Source organism: Pecten maximus, chromosome 5 (genome assembly GCF_902652985.1).
Source record: "Pecten maximus chromosome 5, xPecMax1.1, whole genome shotgun sequence".
Taxonomy (NCBI): domain Eukaryota; kingdom Metazoa; phylum Mollusca; class Bivalvia; order Pectinida; family Pectinidae; genus Pecten; species Pecten maximus.
This window is the reverse complement of record NC_047019.1, coordinates 23,844,844-23,856,147: the sequence shown is the minus strand read 5'-3', so window position 1 is coordinate 23,856,147 and position 11,304 is coordinate 23,844,844. Positions and strand designations below refer to the sequence as shown.

The 11,304-nt window shown below is 35.6% G+C and overlaps 1 protein-coding gene across 1 annotated transcript; it reads left to right on the top strand.

Moving 5' to 3' along the window:
• Positions 1-2,009: 2,009 nt before the first annotated feature.
• On the top strand, positions 2,010-10,530 carry LOC117327594 (glutathionyl-hydroquinone reductase YqjG-like). Its single transcript, XM_033884647.1, has 9 exons — positions 2,010-2,256; positions 5,431-5,438; positions 6,092-6,270; positions 6,524-6,596; positions 6,968-7,166; positions 8,044-8,137; positions 8,376-8,492; positions 8,753-8,866; positions 9,316-10,530. Exons 1-9 carry the CDS (start codon positions 2,060-2,062, stop codon positions 9,412-9,414), a joined length of 1,080 nt encoding a protein of 359 aa, XP_033740538.1. The 5' UTR covers positions 2,010-2,059; the 3' UTR covers positions 9,415-10,530.
• Positions 10,531-11,304: the final 774 nt, after the last annotated feature.

Sequence of the window (11,304 nt, the reverse complement as noted above, 5' to 3'; positions counted from 1 at the left end):
ATAGAAACAAAATATTTATCAAGACACTCAGCTTTGTCAAATGGATGTTGGGTAAGATTGTTATTGTGTACTAGTGGGGGGATAGACGTGGATTTGTTATTTATATTTAGAACATTCCGTGCAATTTTCCACCTTTTGTTGGGAGGTATAGTTTTGTCATTAAGTAATTTTTGTAAATTTTCAATATATGTTTTCTTTGCTTCCCGTATCTTACTTATGGTTTCATTTCTTTTGTTTCTATAATTCTCCCAATGTATAATTGAATTAGTGGTTTTTGCTTTCCTGTGTGCTCTATTCCTTTGCCTTATATGTAGTCTGATATCATTAGTCATCCATTTCTTATCATTAGGTCTAATACTCATGTTGTGTTTACCATTTGTTACAATTGCAAAAATTAAACAAATAAACGTTGTCATTCATGTTTGTATGAACACTAACTATATCTACTGATTCAGATCGAAGGGGTCACACGTATTCTATATACGTACATGTATCAAAAGCAATGTCTGCGGTTATATATATAACATAGTAACACAAATGACGAAGAAAGACTACTTTTTGACTCGTGCCCTGACCGGGCCTCGAACTCACGATCTACGGCACCCAATCGCCTAACCAGAAATACCCGCAGCTTATACCGCTGTGCCACATCGGCGTTCTTAAAAAAGAACGTTTCAATGGCGCAGTGATGGTCGGCCCGATACCCTTACATGATCATTGTGATGTCGTCTATAAGATGATATGAATACCTAGATCGCAATGTATTTATATACATGGATACGAATTGTACATATATTATAAATATTTTCCTCTGTACAACTACGACAGGAAATTCAAATCTATATCTTGGGATTACCAACACATAGTGTATATGATACATTGTGCTAATAAATGGATATATAACACAGTTACACAAATGAAGGAAGACTACTTTTGACTCGTGCCCTGACCGGACCTCGAACTCACGATCTACGGCGCCCAATCGCCTAGCCAGAAATACCCGCAGCTTATACCGCTGCGCAACATCGGCGTTCTTAAAAATGAACGTTTCAATGGCACAGTGATGGTCGGCCCGATTCCCTGACATGATCACTGTGGATGTCGTCTATAAGATGATATGAATACCTGGATCGCAATGTATTTATATACATGGATACGAATTGTACATATATTATAAATATTTCTCTCTGTACAACTACGACAGGAAATTCAAATCGCTCTCTATATACCCCCACAGTGACCTTAGACGGGTGTGGCTTAGGATGCCACACCCCTCTACGCTCATACAGGAAGATTATCTGGTAAAGACATTCTGAGGACATACTCCACACCGATTTCGTCATAATAAACGGGTGTATGTTAAAGGATAGCTGGGGCTCATAAAATGGTGATATGCAGCCAGCATGTACAACCAACATTAATGAAGGAAGCAGTTATTAATGCAGTTTTCTAGAAGTGAACAAAAGACCCAGATGGCCTGTGTCGCTCACCTGGTTATTTCAGTGATTGTGGCAAAACATTTCCCATTGGACCAAAATGACCGTGACATTTGACCCCGTGGCCTTGATATTTTCTGTTTGGCTCCTTATTTATTTCTCACAAACGTAATATCCATCGATGAAGATATAAACTTTTACATCGACCTCTTGGCCAAAAGACCTCGACCTTTACCTTGATGTTCTACTTCAGCATATATTTTTGTGAATTGAATTCTTTGAACAAATTTCATCTACATTGACAATACATACTAGTTAACAGCCGGCGCTTAAATTGTATATAAACGGATATATAGACGGCCTAACGGACGGACACCACGGCATGGCAAAAGCGAACCTTGGTCCTTCGAATTGAAAGACGGATGAGGTTTTTTTTAACCTGACATACAATTATAGCATAAGCCTAATGGCCCTGAAAAGACCACCCTTGCTCATTTTTTCATTTTATGATATACTGATTAATAAGAAGTTCTTCAACATAATGCAAACCGTCTGCTGACTACTCGAAAAGGATAAATAGGGTTATACCAGATAAGCAAAAACAGATTTTCTTAGTGGGACCAATGAAGCATGGCCTATATACATTATATACTCGGACGCGCATGCATACACAGCACATGTACATGTGTAGTGATTACACACGTTTCACATTGACGGATACAGCTAGGCAAATGGCAGACAACGATCCCAATGCCGAGTTAAAATTCCCTACCTCAACCAAAGGGGAATTCGTCAGAACAAAATCAGTCTTCCGGGATTGGTAAGCATAGAATTAGTGTAAAGGTGTATCCCAGGTGAAACACAACAACATTCATTTCTAGATATTCACAAACCTTCGATGGAAGATAATATTTTCACTGATTAATCATTGCAATCAAAGGCATAGCGTGTACATTTGTATGCATTATATAAGTTTTTAAAAATATCAGGTTGCAAAACAACACATTGTGTTTACATGCACACTTTATTGCGTGGGCGCCTGGACATCACTGCATTAGCCACGGTTGTTTACTGCAAATGGGATATTATATTTTGTTTTCGAATGGCTCACGGCTTTCACAGCAAGTCGCTATCTTTTTCAGCAGTGTTTTTGGACGGTAGAATTTTAACTTCAATAGCTGCGAGCAGCTGTACTCATCCATTTTGGTCCCGTTCCCTTTGAGACAACCCAAAATAATTGTTTCCGCCATGTTACAATTTGATAGTTCCCTTTTTCTTTGTATTTCCGTGTATGAATACCTCATCGTATTTCTCACAGGATATAGTTCCTACAAATGTTCCTTATGAAATGTTCTTGGAATGGAATTTAGTACATGTGATGTTTCAGCATAACAGAATAGATATTATCTTGTCACTACAACATCAATCTAGGATGGTAGTAATTGGATTGTAAATCTTAAGCCGTCGTCAGCTCAATGTAGCCAGTATACTGTAAACAGGTGTCAAGCTATAACTGTGGCATTGACCATTAGTACAGGTGAGATGACATACTCCTGACCCCTGAACATTACTCCTCCCATCCGACTGTTTGATTTATAATACATGTACTTAAACAATTACTGATTAACTATAATTTCATCGTCGATCAGTAACCTCTGCATTTTTATTAATAGTGTTGTAGAATTTATATGATAACGGCGTTTACTCTTCAGCTGATATATGTTGACTTGAATGGTTAACGCATCTACCTTTCAATAATAGTTTGACATTTTGTTAAGGCTGTTTATGATGATGTGAAAAACATGTCATTGATGTCATCTCTGTCAAGAAACTGAGCCAAGAGACAGCAGCTGTTAGAAATAACAAAGAATGATAATGGAGACCAATACGTGTTGCAAATGTCATTTATCAAGGACTTCAAATTCTGTCTTTGAATATCAATTACATAACAAGGTTAATGGTATACTCCAAAAAATAATAAGATTGGAGAAATCAACATTTGTAATCTAACAGCAGAGATGAGGTAGAATATTGGCATTGATGACCTAGTTGAAAATTTGAACAAGGTAATCTCCCCATCCTCATTTTCACAATACATACGTATATCTAGTCTAGTGATACATTAATTAATGGCTCAGTTTACCTCAGGAAGTAAAATATATTGTTTTCAATAATGATGATACAAGTTTGTTTACATTGAACACTGATATTTAATACAATTATTTGATCTTGCTAATCATATTCAAATATGATTGTTGCTTAAAAATGGATTATCCATTGCAATCCTTTATGTGTTTTAACAATCGGCGTCCGAATTCATTCAAAATTGTTGATGTAGACATTTTTACAGCACGATCACCAGGGTAATTTCATAAAGGAATTCTCGGAAAAAAATCATAGCAAAAATCTTGGTGATATATTTGAATAAAGATTATGATTCCTATAAATGTACTTATATGTTGTATCTGAAACGAAATGTTAATATCAATATGAAAATGTCTGTATGGACATTTGATAAACAGGCCATAGGTTAAAATTGCATGCATCCTGGTTATATCGGCCGTTTTTGGAAAGCAACTTATTACAGTACCGTAATTGTCTGCTTTTTGCCCGCTCCGGGGTATAGCCCCGGGAAGTGGATTAAGGCATTTTTATGCTTTTGTAAAATAAATTCCAGATAGCGCGCACTAGCAGATTGCCCGCAGGTTATACGTCGACAGCGACGAAGACTTACCACTTACCTAGATTGCTCGACTAGACCAGGTCAATCTGGATTTATTTAAAAGTGATTCTGAGCCATCATACTTTGACGGATGGTGACTTTGTGATTTACCGATGATGTGTTGAATGATAGAAATCATAGACATATGATGGAAATATTGTGTTTATTTTGTAAATATATCTATATTTAAACTTATCACACTTTACTTTGTTTACAACTAGCTTAGATCTAGCCTACATATGCATGAATATAACGCATTGAAATCAGTTACTTTATCTGCTGTTTCAATACAAATGGAAAAAGTTAACAACGTATAGCCCACCTTTTTTTTTTTTTTTTTTTTTTTGATTTAGTAAAAAAAATCCACAGATAGGCTACATCAGCATAAGGCCTGCGCTAGACATCTTCTGGTGTAAAATAAATCGTATAGCCCGCGGGCAATACGCAGGAAATTACGGTAGATTTATCGATATGTAAAATGTGTACTGTATCATTAGCTACTACATGGCAGGTCTGGGGTGGTAGTTCCGGTCGTTATAATCACATCACCAATGTTACTGTTAGACGATGAAATCATGGTTAATCAGAGGATGTCATAAAGTACAATTTTGAAATCATATGGACCTTTCACGAAATCCTAACCCATGGTCCATGTATATATGTATGATATATTATGGGTTTGGGATTCGTGACAAGTCCCCTTGTAATTAATATAACTTAAAGGGACGAAGGGGACGAGTAAAATTCATCGGTCTAGACAATCATACGTATTTCGATAAATAACAGAAAAAAACACACAATAAAAATAATATGAGCGACTTGTGAAAAGTGGTTTTGTGAAAACAATTGATTATGAGATGAATACTTAGATAATTACTCTCTACCAGTTACTGTTGTTCTCTAAGAAAGGAAATAGTTACTTAGCAAGCCATTTAGGACAAGACCTTTCGCGGAGTATTTACCTGTACCACCCATGGACATATAATTTCCTGTTATATTTCTTCATGTAGTTTATAGTAGAACAAAGTATCAACAAATTGTATTTATTTTTAACTATGGCCGAATTATCTCTCCTTATTATGATGTACAATTTCTGGTATTACCTATTCATGGACGCACTTTCGGTTTAAAATGATGACATACATAATTAGGTTTTCATGTATAAATGTATTTATCTTCTAAAGTCCTGTGTTATGAAGATTATTCATATAATGATTAAATATATAGCTTTAAACCTATATTTGCTTTCATTAGGATTTTACTTTGTTGTAGGATAACGGGTAAGTGAAACTTGAATGGCTACATGATGACGTCATGAGCCGTAGGATTTTCACATGCTGGAGTGAAGTAAGAAGTTTTAAAGTATAACGTTGGAGAATTATAGGGTGTCATCACAATCAAATTACTTAATGATAAGTTTACCTGTACTGTAACAACATGTTGTGAAAGTATTGAATAACACTCTTCTTAGGAAGGTTGGGAAGACTTGTTCTTGTTAATCGAATTAACCTGTAATTAATATCCCACGACAGCACAAGAAATGTTACTAGTTCGCCATTTTTTAGATAGCAATCAGATCAAGCAATTTGGTGATGATATTTCAAATGCTTCTCAATAGATTTAACATTATATAAATGCATATAAGTGTTTTGAAGCAGAATTGCATATGATTCATGCTACATGTATAAGGTTGATTATATTTTTTCTCCATGTTTGACATTCTTCTTATTCTTTGTTTAATGCATTGACATAATCGAACAGATGGAATATGTAAGATGTAGCCTAAAAGTGAGTAAGTGCAAAATTTCATGTTGAAAAAGCAAGAATTTTTTTTAATGACTGCCAATAATGAATGACTGTCAATAACGACGAATTCTTCTCTCAATATGCATTTTTGCTTATTTCACGCTATTCATTGGTCTCGCACGTACAGCGGATGGATCGTCTGCGTATAAGTCGGAGTCCGGGCGGTATCATCTGTATGCCAGCCTAGCCTGTCCCTGGGCTCACCGTGCCCTGGCCGTTAGGAAACTCAAGGGATTGGAACAGGCCATCTCTTATGACGTTGTAGATTGGTTCCTGGATGGACAAGGATGGTCTTTCACAGACAAAGTATGTATTCATGGTTATAAACTTGCAACAGGTATAATATGTAGAAAAATAAAACAAAATGTTTTGTATGTCTATTCTCTTCTGATATCCGTTTATATATATGTTATGTTCAAATGTTGTTTTGCCCCCCCCCCCCCCCCCCCCCCCCCCTCCCCTTCACCATTCATTGAGTCTATAGAAAACTCGTTAACGTGCCATTCCGAAATTCCGTCATAAAGAAAATGAATGTAGATCTTGTTTTATGTTTACACAGAAAGCTGATTGTACTTTTGACACTGTCAACGGTTGTTCACGATTGCGGGAGGTTTACCAAATAGCTAACCCAGGTCAGTCAAATTCTCGTTATGGCGATTGAATTTCATCATTGTTGGCCTATTAAGATGTTAGTTTCTCTCAATTCATGTACTTCACGTTAGCAATGCATTTTACAATGCATTTTACAACATCTAAATGGCACTTATAAGAAAAAGGATGCAGTAAAGTTGTGTTTGAAAGTATGTTTAAAGTTACATCGCTTCCTAGTTCTGATTTTTTTTAGATTCAGTCAACCTATCACTTTATTCCTCCTGTTAAAACAGTATCAGTACCATTCCAATCCATGTTGTGTTTGGAAACTTTGTCAGTAACATCAATATGCCTTCACCCTAGCCGATTTTTTTAACCTTTGATGTTACCACCAGTGCATGCCATGTTTTAGATTATGATGGCCGTATCACCGTCCCCGTCCTGTGGGATAAACAACAGAAAACTATTGTAAACAACGAGTCGAGCGAGATTATCTGGATGTTTAACTCAGAATTCAATGGTTGCTGTTCTACCGCGGAACAGCGGATGTTAGATTTTTATCCCGAAACCCTTCGGAAGGACATCGATGGAGTTATCCGTAGGTACAATATGTAAGACCTCTCCTAGTAGAGTCATTAATCCATTACTTTTTTCTGTTTATATTTAGTTGGACTACTGAGCATGGCACAAAATTTGAATTACTTTTACGTTAAGAGTTATTTATCATTTTTATTATCATTAACATTAATCACCAGCTGAAGACATATATTTCAGAGTTTTAGTGATATCGGTCAATAATTAATGAAGCATCGCTTATAGGTTTTTTCACAATTTCTAGTGTGAGACAGACTAATCATAACCACGTGACAGACATCGAACAGATTCGATATTTGAAACTTCACTATATCCCAGTAAAGTCTCTTCTAAATTCAAACTAAATTGAACGCTGCTTTTATTTACATCTCCAGCCCCTATGACATTGCAAAATATTCTAAAGACTAGCAAAACAAGTCTTATCTGATGTACTTCCATACATTTACCATCCCTTTCTGAGCCTAGGTTGGTTGATGTATCAAAAATGGTTTTTAGCTTTTGAACACAATGTAAGGGAGGTAATTGACAATTTGCGGTCTGGTTGTAGTGATATTTACAAGAATTTGAAATTATAATATCTACACTCCAGGTCATTAATCCATCCTAAGTTGGGGGCTTACATACGATTATAGCCTGTAGATATGAAATAAAGAGGAGAATTTAACATGTTAATCATGCTGTATTTATTTGGAAGAAAAATCTGGTGTCTTGCCTTCCTTCTATTATATGATATTATATGATATGTTGCGAACGCCATATGACAACTGATACAAACTATCCTAAACTATCACTTACTATTTCAGAACTTTCATTTCTATTCACTTATTATAGGGCCAACTCATTACATGTTTTGATGCTAAAGCACCAGACATTGATATACAAACTATTTTTTAGAATGATCAACAATGGTGTGTACAGAAGCGGTTTTGCAACAAGTCAAGAAGCCTATGATGCAGCTGTACGTGAAGTATTCGAGGGTCTTGACAAGGTACACAGGACTTACTCAATCCATATTCTTTGTTCTGAACATAGCAACAATGTTTCTCACCTTTCGTATACAAAACGATCATGTCTACGTATATACATCCTATTTCTTGTCTTGTTTGATACACAGTCAGGTTGATCATCTTCATCTTTTGGCTGCCGACAGCTCCGTCGCTAAAATTTGGATTAATTGATATTGTGGGTTTGATCATTTTGCTTGAGTGCCTTTGTTTTTTTTACAGGTACAACATATTCTGTCCAAAACCCGCTATCTAACAGGGAGTAATCTAACCGAAGCAGATATCCGTCTATTCACAACGCTGATACGGTTTGATTTGGTTTACGTAGGACATTTTAAGGTATTTTGAAGATTATATACTGAATAATCAGTCTTGATAATCAAAATTCGGAACGTTTAAACTCTGCAACAAATAAACGGATAACTGTTAAAAGAAATGTTTGTAAGTTTGGAATCAAAGTGTTAACATGTAAATTTATGTCAATGTGTTGTAATGTAATTTTTTTTTCTCTAATTAAAAAAAAAGATGCTTAAATCTTGAATGTCAATGGTGCCCAGATAACTTATTTCATATGTTTCTTTTCTATACATTTCGCCCAGTGTAACAAGCGGATCATTGACTACCCTAACATGTGGGGATACCTGAGGGAATTGTGCCAGATCCCAGGGGTGGCTGATACCGTGAACCTTGAACACGTCACTAAACACTACATGGTGAGTCTGTTACAAAATATAAATTATAGCAACAGTAACATATCCCTGCTAGCTGTAATCGTTGTCAAGATAATGATATCGACAAAATAATCATCATTATTTATTTGATAAATGCTTGTATATAGTAAAAGCTTCAAATACATAGAATCCCTCATTTCCGAAGATAACACAGGATCTCAATCTTGGGGAGAAGGCTCTAAAAGTGACAAACATGAGGTTTAATCGAAGGTTGAAATCAACCCATACCAAAAAGAGTGAAATATTGTTTCCCTTAGCTAGAACTGTGTTATGTAATGTCGATATGACCTCATCAATACAAATCATTGCCGATGTGGCGTGATTGAACTGATGACATTAAAGTGTTGCAGTTGACTTCAACCCATTACAAGTGTGGACCGCCCTGTCCAAGGTAATGGAATGTGATACATCTTCTTTTGTTATTTTCACAGGCAAGCCACGCTATGATCAACCCGACAAGGATTGTATCCATTGGACCAGATATCGACTTCACTACTCCACATGGCAGGGAGGCCATGCAGAAAACATGAGTTGTTCATTTGTTTGCAGATTCAGAGATGAAAATGGAAAATCTTAAGAAAGGCAGAAATTCATTTCTTTAGTGGAATTAACCATTTTTTGCGAGCCAAAAAGGCTGAAATCAGCCAATTGGCTAAAGATTTTCGTCTCTGTGATTTAAAAAAAAAATCGTCTTTCAACATAATTAACACTCCATATGGCAGCTAGAGAGGTCATGTTAAGAAACTTAAAACGGAAGGTATACATTGGTTTCCAACTCTATTTATTTCACCATTCCAGAGCATCGTTGGCCCCCACAGAATCCTTTCTTCTATTGACGCGTTTGACCTGTGTTGGAGGGCCAGCTTAAAAATTGTCGATTTGACGTGAAAATTTCTATTTATATCGATCATTCAAAATGTTTTGAATTCAAAAAGACTCTACTTCATTGGAGAATTGACAATCCAAATTCATATGGCCGTGGCCATGTGTCGGCATTGTTTTGTATCTGCAACATTACCAAAAAAAACCAAGGGCACATATAACGGCAGGTCGGATTGGTCATGTTTACCGAAAATACTCAACGGAACTATTTAGATAATGAACACGAGACTCTTTGTCCAACTTCCCCAGTAGGATCGATCGGATCTATATGAATGCAGATCACCGATGTCTGACGGTGACTGCGGCTGGACCATGTTAACAACTTACAACAGCTATCATCTTTTGTTCACATGTTAAAATGCCAACGAAACGGTCAACGAAACAGAATTATTAGTTTATCGTTACTTGAAAGCATTGGAGTAAGACAAAACATAAATCTTATGAAAACTTTTTCATCTCTTGCCGTTAATCTAATAGAGATTCATTCGAATATAGTAGTTATTGTAACAGCTTCATTACTTATCAATCAAAATACTTCTCTCTTGAACTTAGGAAGCATTTTTGCAGTGCATAATATACCTGTAGTCATATAGAATTTCATATCCATTTTGTAATTTTACATAATAAGGGTTTCTCATTTGTGATACTAACGTATAAGTGTAAGGAAATATGCTCATCCTTATCATTGTGATAATGAAAATAAGAAACGCAATAAGTTGTATTTCTTTTGATGTACATGTACTTAATAAAAACAATAATCACTCTGTCTTGTTCGGAAATGGAAACAGGTATATATCGCATACAAATAAAAAATTTAATTCACATGAATTCGACTGTCACGGATAACTGTGAGGACAATTGTGGACCTGCGTTTGTGTTACCGGGTCAAGAACAGCACAGAAAATAATGTGTTTCAAAAGGATAACATTTTTTCATACCTTATATGACTGAACACTATCCCCTGAAAAACTAACAATAAATTTGCTTTTCTTCTAATATTATATTCTAATCATAATCGACGATAAGGTATTTCACTTGGTGTGAGACAAAATAGTTAAGATATCCTAATTGTCTTTATTGATTGAATTGATAATAATGGTATACAGTATTAGGGAGATGTTAGATTTCAAAAAGCAGAGAAAACAGTTTGGGAATTCTTTCAATGTTGCTAGATTAAATGTATTTGGATACACGACAAGATCCAATAGGAGACAACTCATGAGAGACTGATCTGGTAAAGACTTCAGACCGAGTGACAGTTTGACAGACTGGCATGATAAAGAGTGACTTCCTATAACATTCTTAAAAATATTTACGGAAAACATACATCTGGAAAAGACATTCGGAAAAAATGACAGTTTGACAGACTGATATTGTACACGATGGCTTCCTATAACACTCTACTCTTAAACACATTTACAGATATATGTTTGGTATACACACATAACTGGTTTTATTAATGAATTGGTTAATGTTAACAATAAATTAGATTTTAGTTTGATCAGCAGCCGCCATATTATATATAGAGGATCTTATAC

What these genes read in the sequence shown, in the direction of transcription:
- LOC117327594 (XM_033884647.1), top strand. Translation starts at nt 2,060, where the DNA reads ATGAAGCATGGCCTATATACATTATATACTCGGACGCGCATGCATACA. An exon ending in TATTCGAGGGTCTTGACAAG is followed by an intron (nt 8,138 to 8,375) that starts GTACACAGGACT and finishes TTTTTTTTACAG; the next exon opens with GTACAACATATTCTGTCCAA. An exon ending in ACGTCACTAAACACTACATG is followed by an intron (nt 8,867 to 9,315) that starts GTGAGTCTGTTA and finishes TTATTTTCACAG; the next exon opens with GCAAGCCACGCTATGATCAA.